Raw genomic sequence first — 15772 nt, 5'->3', positions numbered from 1 at the left:
CTCGCTACTCCATATGAGATGACCTCATACTGCCTCAGAAACAGCCCCCACTCAAAGTCACATGCCAACAATACGATACTGCTTCAAAAGCTGCCACATAACTGCTGGCTATACCTGAGAATGTATTTTTATGAGTTTAAAAAAAAAAAAAAAGCGTCAAACTGAAATGCAACAAGCATGACAAGTGATGGGCGCAGGATCTGGTATTTGTCACGTTTCAGGCATGGAATGAAATTAGAAAGGTGCAGCGGTACCCTTCAGCAGAAATGCTAACCGTGACACCTGTGAGGTCATCCTCATTAGAGAGGAAAGATAAAGCACCAAGTAAATAACCCCAACTCCATTACAGCACGTTTTATGGGTCTTAAGGGTGAGGACGCACACGCGGGTTGTGTGTGTGTGTGTCTGTAAGAGAGAGAGAGGGAGAGAGAGAACCAGTGAGTATATGCCATTTATTTCTGTTTTTATGCTCTTATTTTTCTCCCTCGATTCTTTCGTGGAGCAAGAGTGACACCTAGTGGCTGCTTGTATTTCTGGAGGCACAATACATGAGCGGGTAACAAACTCCAGCCAGAATTTAAACAATAAATACTCCCTGTACTAATGCTAATGCAACCTCAGTTATGCTTATGTTTCTGTTGGTAAACGTTAGCTGTACTTATAGCTATACAGTACTCCTGCATTCTGGATAAATGACCAAGGCATCGGCGCACAATGAATTTACTTTCGGAAAAAACACGTCTCATTCATTAAACATTTCATCTGCTTTTTTACTTTTTTAAACTGGCAGATTGATATAAATACACTGGACTAGTTTCATGTATTTCACTGTTTCTCATTGGTTCATATCATGAGACGCAAACAGACAAAGCCAAGGTTGCTCTCTCCCTCACAGTTCCTGTGTGTCTCCTCCTTCCACACTATTAGTGAGGTCCCTTTGTGTGATGAGTATTACCCAGGGGGTAATGGAACTGCAGTGCTGAAATCACTCTGCTCTCACTCTCCATCTCTCTCAATCGCCCTCCATCTTTCCTCCTCTGTCCCTTACCCTCTCTCTCCCTCACCTTTTTCCTCCCCCCTCTCACTGCTCTTAGATCATTCCATCCATTTCCCTTCCTCTCGCCATTCTTCCCACCCTATAATAACACGCCCTCTCTCTCCTTCCTTTCTTTTTATATCTCGATCCTCTTCCTTCTCCCTTTACCGCTCTCTGTCTTTCTTTTCCAGTCCCCCCCCCCCCCCACGCACAGTGTCTGTATTTAGCATCGGACTGCCACGGTAGTGCTGTGATTGACAGCTGAATGGGCGGAGAGATTCGGCGGAGGGACCTTAGGTGAGGGAGAGGAGTTTAACCTCTTCCTCACTCATCGCCATGTAAAACACCCCCCAACCCCCAACCGTAAAACCCGAACTCCATTTTTAAAAATAAAAACAACTCCTCCTGACACCTGTCTTCAGGTGTCAAGAGCTGCTCAAAGTTCTTGGCTGTCGAAACACATTTAAAAGGAACATAATGCAGAAATAATACAGAAATGTCAAACTCAGCTATACATGTGTGTGTGTGTGTGTGTCAGTGCCAGCATGTGCCTGCCTGAGTGAATGTGTCAGTGTGTGTGTGTGTGCATATCTGTGTACATGTGAGCGTGTCTGTGTGTTTGTGCGTTTTCGAGTGCACACACCTTTGCGCCCATACAGCAGACAGGTTTATGTGCACGCGTGTGCACGTGCGTGCTTGTGTGAGTTTGTGTGTGCGTACACGTGTGTATGTATGTGTGTGCGCGTTCGTGTTCATGTGTATGTACATGTATGTGTGTGTATACGTGCGTGTGCATGTGTGTATGCGTTTGTCTGTGTGCGTCTATGTGTGCATGTATGTATGCATGTGGGTGTGCATGTGCGTGCGCATGTATGGTGTGTATGTGTGTGTGTGTGCGTGCGCATGTATGTATGCGTGTGCATGTGCGTGTGTATGTATGGTGTGTGTGTGGGTGCGCATGTATGGTGTGTATGTGTGTGTGTGCGTGCGCATGTGCATGTGCATGTGCGTGCGCATGTATGGTGTGTATGTGTGTGTGTGTGTGTGCGCATGTATGTATGCATGTATGTATGCATGTATGTATGCATGTATGTATGCATGTATGTATGCGTGTGCGTGTGTATGTGCGTGTGCGTCTCTCCCATGTGTGCTGGCATTAAGCACAGCAGAATTGGGCTTTTGATAATGAATTGAAACAGGAGCGGCTGGCAGCGAGCGCGCTCTCCTTCCGAGCCCTCGCCTCCGGGCTCCCAGCGCCTTTTGTTCCCAATCAATCACACCCCGAGAATAAAGGGGGGTGGGGGGGGGGGGTGTCTGCAATCAGAGGTGATGAGCTTTGATGGGCTGCATTCTTCTTTTCCCCCGTTCTCCCTCTCTCTCTCTCTCTCTCTCTCTCTCCCTCTCTCATCCGTGCCCCGATCTCCGGGGGTCCATTGATAGAGTTTTTTAGCCCCCTCCCCTGTAATCTTCGCCGAGCGTTACCGCGCAGACGGCCATCTTTCAGGCCCGGCGGAGCCGCCGGCCCTAATCACGCGCGGAGAGGGCCCGCCACTCAGGAAACGCATTAAAGCCCGAAAGGTTGTTTACCGCGTCTGTTTCCCTGACATTTCGCCGCGAGACTCCCCGGCTTTTAGAAGGCATTTACATACTTCTGCTGATAAGAGGTGAAAGTACACGTTTTTGTCAGAAGCTTTTTAGAGTTCTATAATAACCCATTAAAAACAGCTTTAAAAATGTTTTTTTTTTACCCAAAAAAACTCAAACTGAAGTTCAGAGCCCGAGCTTCCTGCGTTCCACGCAACTGGCTGACCTCATTTCCTGCTTCAGCTGGTGAGGTAATGGTCCCAAGCCCTCATTAAGAGAGAGAGACGTGCTGCCCTAAACCCAAAATACCCCCGTGGGATAAATACATTGCCCATACTGAGAAACCCGGATTGAAGAAATACTGACATCCTCAGTATGTGTGAGAGCGTGGGTTCAGTTTACAGGTGGGTCGCTAGCATTGTACCCGAGTGCAAGGTAGTTACCCTGACCTGCTTCAGCAAATAAGCACCTATGTACATGGCTTTAGCATAAAGAACATAAGCATGTGCTGAAGTGGTTCTCAAAGTGGGGGGGGGGGGACGGCGGCATAGAGGGCATTACTCCGCCTGGGTCTTACCTGACCAGGTAGTCGTTGCGGACGAGGAGCAGGTGTTGCATGAGCGACAGGAAGTGCGTCTCTGCTTTAGAGTCTTTCACCGTGTTCATGAGGATCTGGAAGACCTCGGCCACATCAGTACGGGCCCAGGGTTAAGGGTTACCATGGCAACAGCGGGAGACTCACGCTACACACACTCAGCGACGGCCGTGGAGACTAAAGGTGGCCCTAAGCTAGCCGTCCCCTCTGATGCTGCAATATTAAAGCACCTCTTCTACAGCACACAAAGGAGGAAAAATACAAGACAAACGCAGAGCCCAGCTAACACCATACACAGGGGGACGTGTCTGTCTCGAACCCCAGACCATAACAGATGGGAAGTCAACAGCAAACAGATCATTTCCTGGTCTGGGGACCAGAAGTATGAGCTGAATTCCTCCCAGTAAAAGGTCAGTGTGGGGGATAAGTCAACATAGACATCTGGGTGGAACAAGGACTACACAATGCAGCGCAACAGCTCCCTCTAGTGATGAGTACACGTACACACAGAGTACTTCACCACGGCCAAATCAATGCTGCTGATCTGACTACATAAAATCATTTGGGGAAGACACCATATACTACCTTATTGCACTATACACCACAACAATTTTGGGTGGTAGATATCATATTTTATATACTACATTAGGTGTTTTCATACTATTTGATGTAGTTTGAAGAACATAAATTGAATTGACATGAAATGACATTCTGTGTATGATGTGCTTCTGTGGTAGATACTGTAAGTATTGGGCAGAACTGTGCAAGGTTATTTTGATAGCTGCTGAAGTGCTTGCAGAATCTAGAGGATAACAGAACTATGTATATACATTTTCAGAATTAAAATTGCATGTGCTTTCTTTACCTCCTATTTCAAAACTACGGGCAAGCTATAAAATATTTGCAACTGAGGAGCATATATTTCTCGTGCAGATAAATGTCTTTGTGTGCTGGCTTGCTGTGCGAATTTGCTGAGTGTTCCGGGAGACACCTGGTGGTGAAAAGCAGAAGTACATGAAGAAAATGTAAACTGCACGTAAGCGCGCATGTTTCCCCCTTTCCTGTGGTGATGAGGCTGTTCAGCCCCCCTCCGGCGGAAGGATATTCCATCTCAATGCGCACGTCGTCCAGCCGGGCCCTCAGGTCTTCGGAGTCGTCCTCCGCCTGATCGTCAAACACCGACAGCTGGACCTTCAGCTCGTCGTTCTCGATGGAGCGAACCTCCTGCGGGCGTAGGCGCAGGCAACAGGTCGGGTCAAAGGTCGAAGTTGAAATGTCACCAAACAGACAGAGACTCAAACGTTATCTTCGCGTTCCACCGCTTCAGTCTCGCGTCACTACAACGCGCTTCAGTTTTGTCCTTGCGTTTAAAAACGAACACACACAGGCAACAGAAGTGAGCAGAGAAACAGACGGCAGGGCCCGTGTGTGACCCCACAGCGCCTCTGGGACTCACGCTCAGCTGCTCCCTCAGGCCCAGCCTCATCAGCTCCGAGCGCAGGTGGATTCTGAAGTCCAGCTCCTCTCCTCTACTGATCAGGGCATTGATGAGCTGCATGCAGGCCGCCTGTACACACACACACACACACACGCGGTCAGTGAACAGGGTATTACAGACACACTGCAGAATTTCTGAATTCACACTTTTTTTAGGTAATACATGCTTTGCGTGATAAGCACTGTGAAATTCCGCAGTCTCACGGTGTCTGAGGGATTTCAGGGATGTGATTCTCAAAGCTACCTTCAGGGCGATGTTGGGTTTGTGCATGCCGGAGAGCAGAGGCTGGAAGCGCTCGATCTCCTGCTCCTCGCCCTGAACCGTCAGGGCCTCCAGCACGCGCTCGTGACTGAGAGAGAGAGCAGGGAACACGAGAGAACGTTACGCACTTCACTCTCGCACTACAGACATCAGAGTCCCATTACATCATTACTCATTCCATTACATACATACTGTGCACTGCCCTGCCTGATTCATGCTTACACACCTACACTGCAGGGACACAGCTGCTATAAGTCTCAATGCCAAATTGGCAATGACATCAATTGCCCCCTTCCCACACTATACCATGCTCTGATTGGCTAACACAATAGCTGTCACAGTGGTGTACGCTGCCTCAAGAAGCTTTAAAAACAATGCTATTCTGTTCAGGCTCCATTGATAGGCCTGGGTAGGGAATAACGCTTTCATGGATTTCAAACGGCTGGCCTCCAGCTTGGCAGTTTGACGGCTTCACTCACAGGTCTTCTGGGTCCTCCAGGATGCAGATGACCGACAGGAGCTTGACGGCGTCCACCATCATGTGGGGCACGCGGGGGTTGATGGCTCTCACCAATAAGGGGATACCCTCCGACGAGGTCAGCATGGCCTTCAGCCCATACTGCGATGGACAGGGGGGACAAGTCAGCGTGTTAATGACAAACGCAACAGAACGCGGTCCAATCAGCACAGCGGCCACACCGATCCCGGCTGGAAACGGGACCGCTCATTGGCCGAGGCGGATAAGGAGGGGGGCCTTGTTGCTCTGTACTGAACTCTGCAGCTGGCTGAAAGCAGTCAGTGGCTGAGCTAAAGGGCACTTTTATCTCAGGAGCCACACAGCACAGACAAATCAAAACAAGGGAAAGACCGGCATCCAGAGGCTGTTACAAATGCTAAATTTAACGATGTTATTCAAAATAATGAAGGATTTCCTTTCATGTCGTGTCCTTCGTAGACTTTTGAAGGTAAGTGCCTGTTTTCCCAACCATCACCAGCACGCAACACCCATCTGGGTGGTTCTTTCAATCGATGAAACCGGGGAGAACGTTTTGGACACGAGACTGGAAATGGCGGCTCGTTGGAATCAGCTAGGCTGAGGAACGACCCCACTGACTGAGCGAGGAGCCCAGCAGCCGCGCTCCGGAAGGTTCCGCCCTCTCACCTTGTTGTTCATGAAGGCCTTGAGGCAGCGGATGATCTCGTGCTGACAGCGGACCCCGATTCCCTGACTCCTGCGGGAGAGACAGACACACGACAGGCCCTGAGCCGCAGTCCCCGGAGAGGAGCGAGAGAGACGCGAAAAACGCGAGAAACGAACGGACTGAACGAAAAAGAAGAAGCGGGGAACTTTACGAGAGCTCTTCCTTGTCATCCTGCAGCCTCTTCAGGAAATTCAGGAGAAGGGCGAGTCCCTCGCCCCCAAACGTCTGCACCCAGCTGAAAAAAGGAGAGAGGAAGAGAGAGTGGGCAGGTGATACTCATTTAAACGCTTAACTAAGCTTAACTAATGCAATGAACTGCCATGGACGTACAGTACATGACAGAGACAGCTCCAGCTTAGCTCTTGGCAACAGCACTGCTGATTTATGTGATTGTGGACACAGATACATTCTCCGTCAGATTTCAGAGTCAGTGCACTAGCCCCTGAGAAAGTAATACTTCCACACAGACCGCAAACTGCACAGCACTCATAAATCTCACAGACAGGTCCCAAACAGCACAAAAAGGTACCATAAAACCATTCAACATGAAGAAACACAATCACTCCTCACCATACTTCTGGAAAGGAAAATACTCCATGAAAGACTTACTATCCAATCGGAAATTACCCAAAAACATCACGACATGTAGAACAATAAAAATTGAACAAAAATATTCATAAATACACTCAGAACTAAAAAAATATCAATAATAAAATGGTGATATATAGGGGAATCATATTCAGAAGGTCTACAGTAAAAATATAAAAAAACAGTCCAACATATTTTTAAAAAATATGAAAAACTGAAAAAACTTGACATCACAATAGAAGACAACCAGAATCCTCTGGGCTCCCCATTACTGAACACTGTAAAACCTGCAGGCTCTACAGCCTAAAAAAAACTCAGCGGACACAACTCAGAAGACATTTTAAACGGGATGCCAAAACAGACCGATGACACATTTTTTGAGGGCTGTTTGAAAACTGTTAAACTCGGTCCTGAACGCAGGCCCGTTAGGGGGCTGACGGTTTAGACTCTGAAAGCTCGCGAGGTGTTTGTGTGAGCAGCACTCTGGGGAAGATTCACTGCAGCGGTGCAATCCAACCCTTCTGCGCTTCCTTAACAAGCACGATGTCTCACGCAGTTTCAGACCGACTTCTGTCATAACCTTAGACATAATGCCTTAGACACCCTAACAGAGAGCCGTGAACTAAAAGAAGAACAAAATATTTTGATGTTTTATTGTTTTGTAAGCTTTTGATTCAATCGAAGATGGCTGGCTGTATACACTCAACATGGCTTTACTGTATAAAAAAGTTGTATTTGGGGTAAACACTATACTACAAAGAGAGCAATGTACACAGGAAGTGCAGGCCCCTCCGGGTAATTAAAACAAGAAAAAACAAAACTATTTCTTCTCCAAAGGACGTGGATTGAGAAAGGACAGCAGCTCGAGCCCAAGGCTGCCGTTTTCACTTCATATAATGAAGAAATGATTATTCTTTCCTTTACGTAGCTAATCTTGTTCTGCTATCGCCCACCAAACAGGTGCCACGGCAGAAAATAGATTTGCTCAAGAAATTCCGCAAGACGCGGGCCGTTGCATTAAAACTTCAAAAGACAAAAATAATTATTTTGCGGAAAAAGACGGACACAGGGGAACACAAACATAGAACACACCACAAATTACACACGGACAGGATTAAAGATTAGCTCCGCGGGGAGCTTTTGATATTGCTCAGAATGAACGGAGAGAAAAAGCATACGGTGCATTCTATTCCATGCCAAGAGGCTAATTAAAAGAGCCACACCAGTTGGAATTTGGCTGGAAATATTCAAATCAGTCACTTAACCAACTGTATTTTGTGGCAGCGAAGTATAGGGTCTGCTGACAAAGCTAGATTTTTGCAAATTGGGACAAACCCCAACTGAAATCCTGCGTGAGTTCTACAAACACAGCCTCCGTCCACAGAGACAAACACCTCATAATGCACACTGGGTAAGAATTAGGACAGTGTGCTCCAATCATTAACATCGCAAAAAGCCATTAAATCCTGGAAGTGCCTAAAAAAGCTATTTGCACTCATATCGACAGAAAGCTCTGAAATGTCAAGACCGAGCACAGAAACAAGCCGGCCTGGCAGCTGGTCCAGAGGCCCACCCAGTCCCACTAATACCCTGCAGCACCATTACAACAGAACCAATAATCAGAGCCAACCAAATTATAGCACATTACCAAAATAATTATATCACCCATTGGGATACAAAATTAATAATAAATAAATACAAATACAGAAAGCTGGCATGCTATTTGGCCCTAGAACAAGAATACATAATTGCAGGCAATCAGACTACGGTGAAAAACATAAACACTAACAAACAGTGGCTATATTCAGACTTCACGATGGCACATCCCAAAATGGAGACCAGGCAGGTCCCAGACTGACAGCCCAGAGGAGAGAGGCCGTGCTCACAAAGCAACCAGCAAGCAGACTGCTCACTAAACGTGACAAACACAAAAATACTACCCGGCATTGCCAGGCCAAATTAAAAACTGCAAGTTCAGACTTCCCCACCCTGCTTGAAACACAACAAATACACATCCTGCCAGGGTACGACAAGTGCCGTTTAAATTTGGATGAACAATATGCAGCTACACGCTGCATTCTGAGAGAAATTAGCGAAGCTTCATTGTTATGCGCAAGATAATGCCATTCCAATTTTCATCTTATTATTATTCAATCTTCTTCTTAATAATGTTCCTGTTGTTGTTTTCTTATGTTTGATTATGATTATTATACATATTATCATCTTCTTTTAACTGATTAAAATAATTTGGCATTATGCATTTTCAAAACATCATGTCGAAAAATAATTAAAAATGACAGTCGGCTGTATGCGACTGACTTTTGGAAAAGAACGAATACAGAAGTACAGCGTATTGCTTATAAAAATAAGCAACTGAACAGCGAAAAATCTTTTTGGGCGGGGGCAAATCTGTCTGGGCGAGCCACCCAAACAAAGTCATTGTATGGGAAAGGCAGCAAGAGCTGAAGGGAGCATCCGGTCCAGGCAGGAGATGAAAGACCAAGACACAAAGGTGTTTTTGTTTTTAAATAATCTGACCGAGAGTTTGTGCCTGTGTGTGTGTGTGTGTGCGTTTGTGTCTCTGTCCGCAGCTCATCTCGCATACTACTGGGCTGATCAGCCTAATATTTGTTGTGCATGCTGACAGCAGGCCAAGGACGCGGATTCTCGAATATTTTGCAAATCGGTCAACGACAAGTGTTCTATTTGAATTAATTTCCATCATTGTTGTCCATTGAAATAGATAGAGTGCTAACTCCTAACCGGCCGCTAGGGACTGCAAATGATCAACAACTGCTTCCGTTTGGAATGCCTGGCGGAGATCTGCACTCTACTGAGTGCACTCATCTAGTTTATTTATTCATTAAGTTGACAGGGACAATGCACACAAAGTAAATAATACAGCAGATACAGCCTAAAGCTCATTTCCATCGGTGGTCCTGGGGCGGGAGTCGTCGGTGACATACAATTTGGAACAGTACAGATGTGAACACAGTGAAATCATATCACATATCCGTGCAGCATCTAAAATGGAGTCCTTGACTCCATTAAACTGACTTCCACAAAAAAAAAAAACCTGTTCTTCAAAGGGTTAAAAAAGAAAAACAATTTATTAAAAAAACAGCAGGCCCTGCCTATCGGAACAGGGAGGGAGGAAGAAAAATCGACGGGGCGATTCAACCCGACGCGTCGCGAGCGTATTCACAATCAGGTCTGAGCTCCGCGCCGTCCCCCCTTCGACCGGCAGAGACGTTTCAGACCTCTGAGGCTAGCGGTCTCAGCGCGCGGCTCGCACCTCTGTCCTCGATATCGCCACGGTCTCCGATAACCAGCTCCGAACTCCGCGGGAGACCTGAGCTCCAGCCCGCTGGGGCTAGTGGCTAATTTCCCCCCCCCACAACGGAGTCTGATAACGAGGAAGGCTTTCTAATGAGAAAACAGGGGTCCGTTATCAGACCTCCGTTCTAATTATCGTGCTAATTGTCACCTGCGGCGCTACACTACGCAAATCGGTTTAACGAGGCTCCTTACGCTACGCGCAAATATGAAAATTGTTTTACATTCTCACACTGGGGCCTGACTGTTAACTGACCCCCCTGTGTCTGATAGCAAGAGCAGTTAAGCTCCCACCGGCTGAGTATATGAGGCAGTCCAGCAGAGGGCGCCAGACTCTGTTACCTGACAGGGTTTCTGTTGAGAGACACACTTAGCGACTCCAGACACATGCACGTGAGTGTGTGTGTGTGTGTGTGTGTGTGTGTGTATGAGTTAGTCTGTTACCTGACAGGGTTGTTGTTGAGAGACACTCTTAGCGACTCCAGACACATGCACGTGAGCGTGTGTGTGTGTGTGTGTGTGTGTGTGTATGTGTGTGTGTGTGTGTGTGTGTATAGCCGCGTTTCCACCGCAGGAACTATACCCCGGAACTAGGAACCTTTTGAGGAACTCAGTGCGTTTCCACCGCAGGAACTAGGGTCTAAATTTAGTTCTGGGGGCTTTGTTTTACCCCCCAAAACGTTCCTGCTCGGGGGGTAGTACTTTCCGAAAGTACAGGAACCTTTTGGGTGGAGCTTGCAGCGCTGAACATCTCTGATTGGTCGAGTACTCGCAGCACTTGTGTTGTATTTATTTTCCGCCATTACCCGCCATGTTTGAAAATATGCCGGCGCAACCCGATTTATTTTCATAATAACTTCAAATCAAACTTGTATGTTATGCGGCGCAGTAGCCTAGTTTTGGTTATAGCCTGCCAACGTCTTGGAATTATAACGTGTGCTCTTCTGTTCTTTTCTTGCTTTAGTATTCGTTTTATAAAATGCTAAGCATTCGTGCTGGGACAGCATATTACGTACTAAAACATTCAAACGGATTAATTCGGTTGCTGAATATTTTCTTCCGGATTTTCTTTGTTAGCCCATTGTAATTGAATCAAAACGTTTGATACAGTTATGTGAGGTATGCGGTAGTTCTGCGTAATTCACATTGGTGATACAGTAAAAGCAAACTGGAAATCACCTTCCGCACTTTTTGTCATGGTAAAATAACAGGTTAATTCTAGTAATAGTACCTTTAGCTTTTTCAGACTGCCGTAATTTTACTCTGCCATTCTTCAATTTCACAAAAAGACCAGGAAGACTATGGACTAATTTATGGTGCATGGTTCGCATCTGGAGGGCACACTTCGCTGCTCGGCTAGCAGTAACTCCGAAGGAAAACAAACGGTGGCTGTACCACTACTAATTTAAAATTTCACGCAAGTCCGAGTTTTCGTTCTATTCTTGTCATTTTGCGATTAGCCTATATAGAATTGACGATGAGAAAGTAATCAAACAGCAAATTGTTTACAACGTGTGCATGTTTTCTGCTGTTGTTGCCAGTTATATTGGAAATGTGAATGCATTCTGTCGCTTCGGATGTCAAAACATGAAAGCGAATGTTCGCATGAAAACATAATGAATGTGTTTGAGAGGATATATAAAACAGTTACAATCTGACTATTGGTCTGTTATATCCTATTTGTTGCATAACGGTCCAAGTTCAACTACCAACGACAGTTTTGCTTGACAACGGTAAAATATGCCCAAACGGCTGCAGAAGAATATTTCAATTCCATGTGATTAAATCGATAAAAATCAATAAATACAAAAGTAACCATATATAGTCATTGTTGGCAACCCGTTGTATATAAGTGGAATAAACCCCTCCGGGCTGTCCCGGTTATTAGAAAATAATGTAGGCTACTTCGGTGGTAGTATGGGGTTACAGAAAAAATCATATGACAGATGGACCGACGACAACGTCGCTTTTCCATACGTCAGTGGGCTAATTTGCCTAATCTTCGCGGGACTTTAGACCCCGGTGGAAACGCAGACAGCCATTGGCTGAAGGAACCTTTTAGTTCCTGGTAAAGTAGTTCCTGGGACTGAAAGTTCCGGGTAATTTTGGTGGAAACGCGGCTTATGAGTTAGTCTGTTACCTGACAGGGTTGTTGTTGAGAGACACTCTTAGCGACTCCAGACACATGCACGTGAGCGTGTGTGTGTGTGTGTGTGTGTATGAGTTAGTCTGTTACCTGACAGGGTTGTTGTTGAGAGACACTCTTAGCGACTCCAGACAGCCAAGTAGCTGCATGTCTCTGGGCTCTGTCTTCAGCTCCTGAATGTACATCACTGCTGACTTGGAGCTCTCCCTCTGATTCTGGCCCTGTGGAGCAAGCAGACACACACACACACACACACACACACACACACACACAGACACACGCATGCACACACGTGCACAGGCACACACACACACACACACAGAGTCAAACTCGCTGCATTAGAGGTGTTCAGGTAGGGAGCTGACACTCGCTGCATTAGAGGTGTTCAGGTAGGGAGCTGACACTCTCTGCGTTACAGGTGTTCAGGTAGGAAGCAGAGACTCACTGCTTTAGATGTGTGCAGGTACTGGGACACCATCTCTCTCTTAATGGTGATATCTTTCGCTCGAAGAGGCTGCTGCTTCTCCTCGTTGAGATTCATGTCCACCTGGAGAGACAGCAGAGTCTACTTCACCACCTCCGCAGGCATCAATCTTTCCCATCTGAGACATTTAACCTATAATTCTGGCAACGAACGAACGAACGAACGAACGAAACAGTTTTAAAACAAATAAGCACAAATATTTGAGGTTCGGTTCCCGCACCAGCATCTGCTCGAAGAGCTCCAGCACGTAGTCGTCGGGGTGGTCGTGCAGCATGGTGGGGCTGGGCACCTCGTACAGCGCTGCCGCCGAGGAGTGGCGCTGGCCCTGCACGTGGGGCTTCTCCTTGTCCTTCTTCATCCGCATGCTGGTGAAGCGCTCCAGCTGCAGGGAGGAGGAGGGAGGAGGGCAGGGAGGAGGCAGGATGCAGGGAGGAGGAGGGCAGGGAGGAGGGAGGAGAGGGAGCGACAGGATGGGGGAGAGGGGGAGTGGAATAGGGCGGGGTCAGGGGGGGAGAGGGGCAGGATGAGAAGGGGCGAGTTTGAAGGGGAGGGGGGAGGGGGCACAACGAGAAAAGCAAAGGCAGGCAAAGAGAAGGGAGGGCGGAGTCAAACAGACAAGGCGGGGACGACACGGAGGGAGGGGTCGGGAGCAGAGGAGAACCAAACGATACCCAGAGGAAAAACGGCAGGACAGGAAAAAAACACAGTTCAGTAAGAGATCAGTTCCTATTGTGCTGAACCATCAATACACCCCAAATTCATCAGGCGTGTCTACGAGTGTCCAGACACAGGTACATCATGTTCAGATGCACAGGTCTGCAGATAACGCTCATGGATGCATAATGCAAATGACTGCTACTCTTTATGAGGTCTATGAATCAGCCTGCAGAAGAGGGCCAATGGACTCAAACTGAAAACCAGACGTTTGTGAGGCAGTACCGCACCTCTTCTCGCCTCCTTTGGTTACGGTATTCACCAGAACAGAGCGCAATCTTATTTCAGATCAATTTCAGAGGCATGTGGATTAAATGAATATGTTGAACTCCATTCATAAAAGGTCTAAACATAAAATGTGCCCACATGAGAAAGACAAGGCTTTAAAGATTCATGTATCTGGGGAAAATTAATTCATCCGTGAAGATCAATTGAGACACTAATCTTTACGCATTGAACTTTAAAGTTTTACATAAAGGACCTGAGCACACAGGCTGAACGCACTTTCTGTGGGTATTTAAAAACACCTCGGCTTTCAGCTCACAGCTCAAACATTGACGCCTGAATGATTTATGATTATACCCTTTGAAATGCCAAGCACAAATAACTCCACGTATGTAGCGCCATCGTACAAAAAGATATATTTATTTAAATCTGCTAATTTGATCAAACTAATGCCTACGCAGGCATGAAAGGGAGACGGAAACACAGAATTAAAAGGGCAATATGAACACAGCAAACAGCTCTGGGCACTCAGTGACAGAGAAATGATCATCTCAGGTTACTGGAAGACTGACTCCATTGTCGAACCTCTGGCCAGTCCGTCCAATATCTTTAAAGTGTCTGAACCCCCCCCATACCCACCCCAAATCCAAACCCAGACATTGCCACCGCAAAATCACAGGCTCCTTCTGAGGGCAGTTGGGGCTGTTCTCTGGAAACAGCTAAAGGAAGGGGGTCAGCTCCAGCTGGCTGCATCCGTAAATGAATCTTCTACTTTCTGGAGCTCATACCTGAAAATCCACTTCACTCGTCCAATCAGAAACTTTCCTCTGCACCTGAACTGTCAAAATATCATCGACTACCTCTGTGGAGGAAAGATTAGCCTGCAGCTCAGGTTTAGATTAAGTGGAGGTGCGTATCGATCATCAGAGAACAGCCCGAGAAGGCCTTTGTGAGCCTTGGGGAATCCAGACATGATGTCATCACGTCTACTGAGCTCAACGCTAGAGACGTGATGTCATCAGGTCAGCTGTGCAGGGAGTGTCTGGCCCTCTTCTTCAGCCTCGCAGGACAGATTCTCCTCCCCACTTACCTGATCCACAAAGGTTCCTTTCATATACACACACGTTAGCTGGGTGCTGGAAGTGTAGCGCTAACATACAAGCTAGCTGTGTGCTAACCGTTCAACACTCACTCAGGAGCTAGCTGCACGTTAGCGGTTCGGTACTTGCACATAAGCTAGCTGCGTGTTACGCTTGCAGCATTCACACTCAAGGTAGCTGCGGGATAACCGTTTAACACTTGCGCACAAGCTAGCTTCATGCTAACTGTTCAGCACTTGCACATAATTTAGCCGCATGCTAACTTCAGCGCTGCACACAAGCTGGCTGCGTGCTATATGCTCAGCATTCACACACAAGCTAGCTGAGCTCTAACTGCTGAGCACGTCGCACATAAGCCGGCTGTGTGACAACTGCTAAGCAATCGCGCACGAGCTAGCCGCGTGCTAAACGTTCAACACTGACACACACGTTAGACAAATGCGTGATGTTCATGACCTTTAACCCCGGGGTCCTGAACCGTGCTCCTGGAGAGTCATTTGCTGGGAAGGAGGGGGGTTTAATTGGGGAACTCTCCAAGGATCACGGATGAGGAGCCAGGGTGTACAGAGCAGTTACAGACCACACAAAGGATGCGTTCGCGGTCAACTAACGGACGCTCGTGGGATGTTAGCACCACCTCCACAGTGAAGGGGCTGGACAAGACAGAGCCATGCAGTGCCTGGACTGCACGGGGGAGCCATTTGGGATGGGACGAACGGAGATGGGAGGGCGTTAGTTAGACTGGACAGCAGGGGGAGACAGAGAGCACACCTACCTCGTCTGGAATCAGCCGTTTGAGAGTCTGAAGAGAGGGAGAAGCGGAAGACAGAGAAGCATAAAGTCAATCGGACAGAAGGAAATCTCGAGTGGACAGCGAGGCGAGCGAATCCACTGGAGCTGTCACCATTAGATGTCAAACACTTCAATTCAAGAGGGAGAATTCACAGACCTTCCACTTGCAGCAGGGGAAGAGCTCCGATGCTACAGGATTAGCCATTTTGAT

At 47.2% G+C, this 15772-nt stretch overlaps 1 protein-coding gene across 1 annotated transcript in view; it reads right to left on the bottom strand.

The window, feature by feature from the left end:
- Window positions 1-15772, bottom strand: part of LOC135249706 (protein diaphanous homolog 1-like) — a 100904-nt gene that overhangs the window by 52232 nt on the left and 32900 nt on the right. The window contains exons 2-12 of the mRNA XM_064325224.1: window positions 15545-15571; window positions 12951-13112; window positions 12692-12793; window positions 12337-12467; window positions 6328-6411; window positions 6137-6206; window positions 5454-5593; window positions 4957-5062; window positions 4672-4782; window positions 4321-4439; window positions 3198-3314 (exon numbers count right to left, since the gene is read on the bottom strand). Coding sequence (XP_064181294.1) covers window positions 3198-3314; window positions 4321-4439; window positions 4672-4782; window positions 4957-5062; window positions 5454-5593; window positions 6137-6206; window positions 6328-6411; window positions 12337-12467; window positions 12692-12793; window positions 12951-13112; window positions 15545-15571 — 1169 coding nt within the window. The remainder of the gene's footprint in view (window positions 1-3197; window positions 3315-4320; window positions 4440-4671; window positions 4783-4956; window positions 5063-5453; window positions 5594-6136; window positions 6207-6327; window positions 6412-12336; window positions 12468-12691; window positions 12794-12950; window positions 13113-15544; window positions 15572-15772) is intronic.

Source organism: Anguilla rostrata, chromosome 3 (assembly GCF_018555375.3).
Source record: "Anguilla rostrata isolate EN2019 chromosome 3, ASM1855537v3, whole genome shotgun sequence".
Classification (NCBI taxonomy): domain Eukaryota; kingdom Metazoa; phylum Chordata; class Actinopteri; order Anguilliformes; family Anguillidae; genus Anguilla; species Anguilla rostrata.
This window is presented reverse-complemented; position numbering and strand designations above follow the sequence as displayed.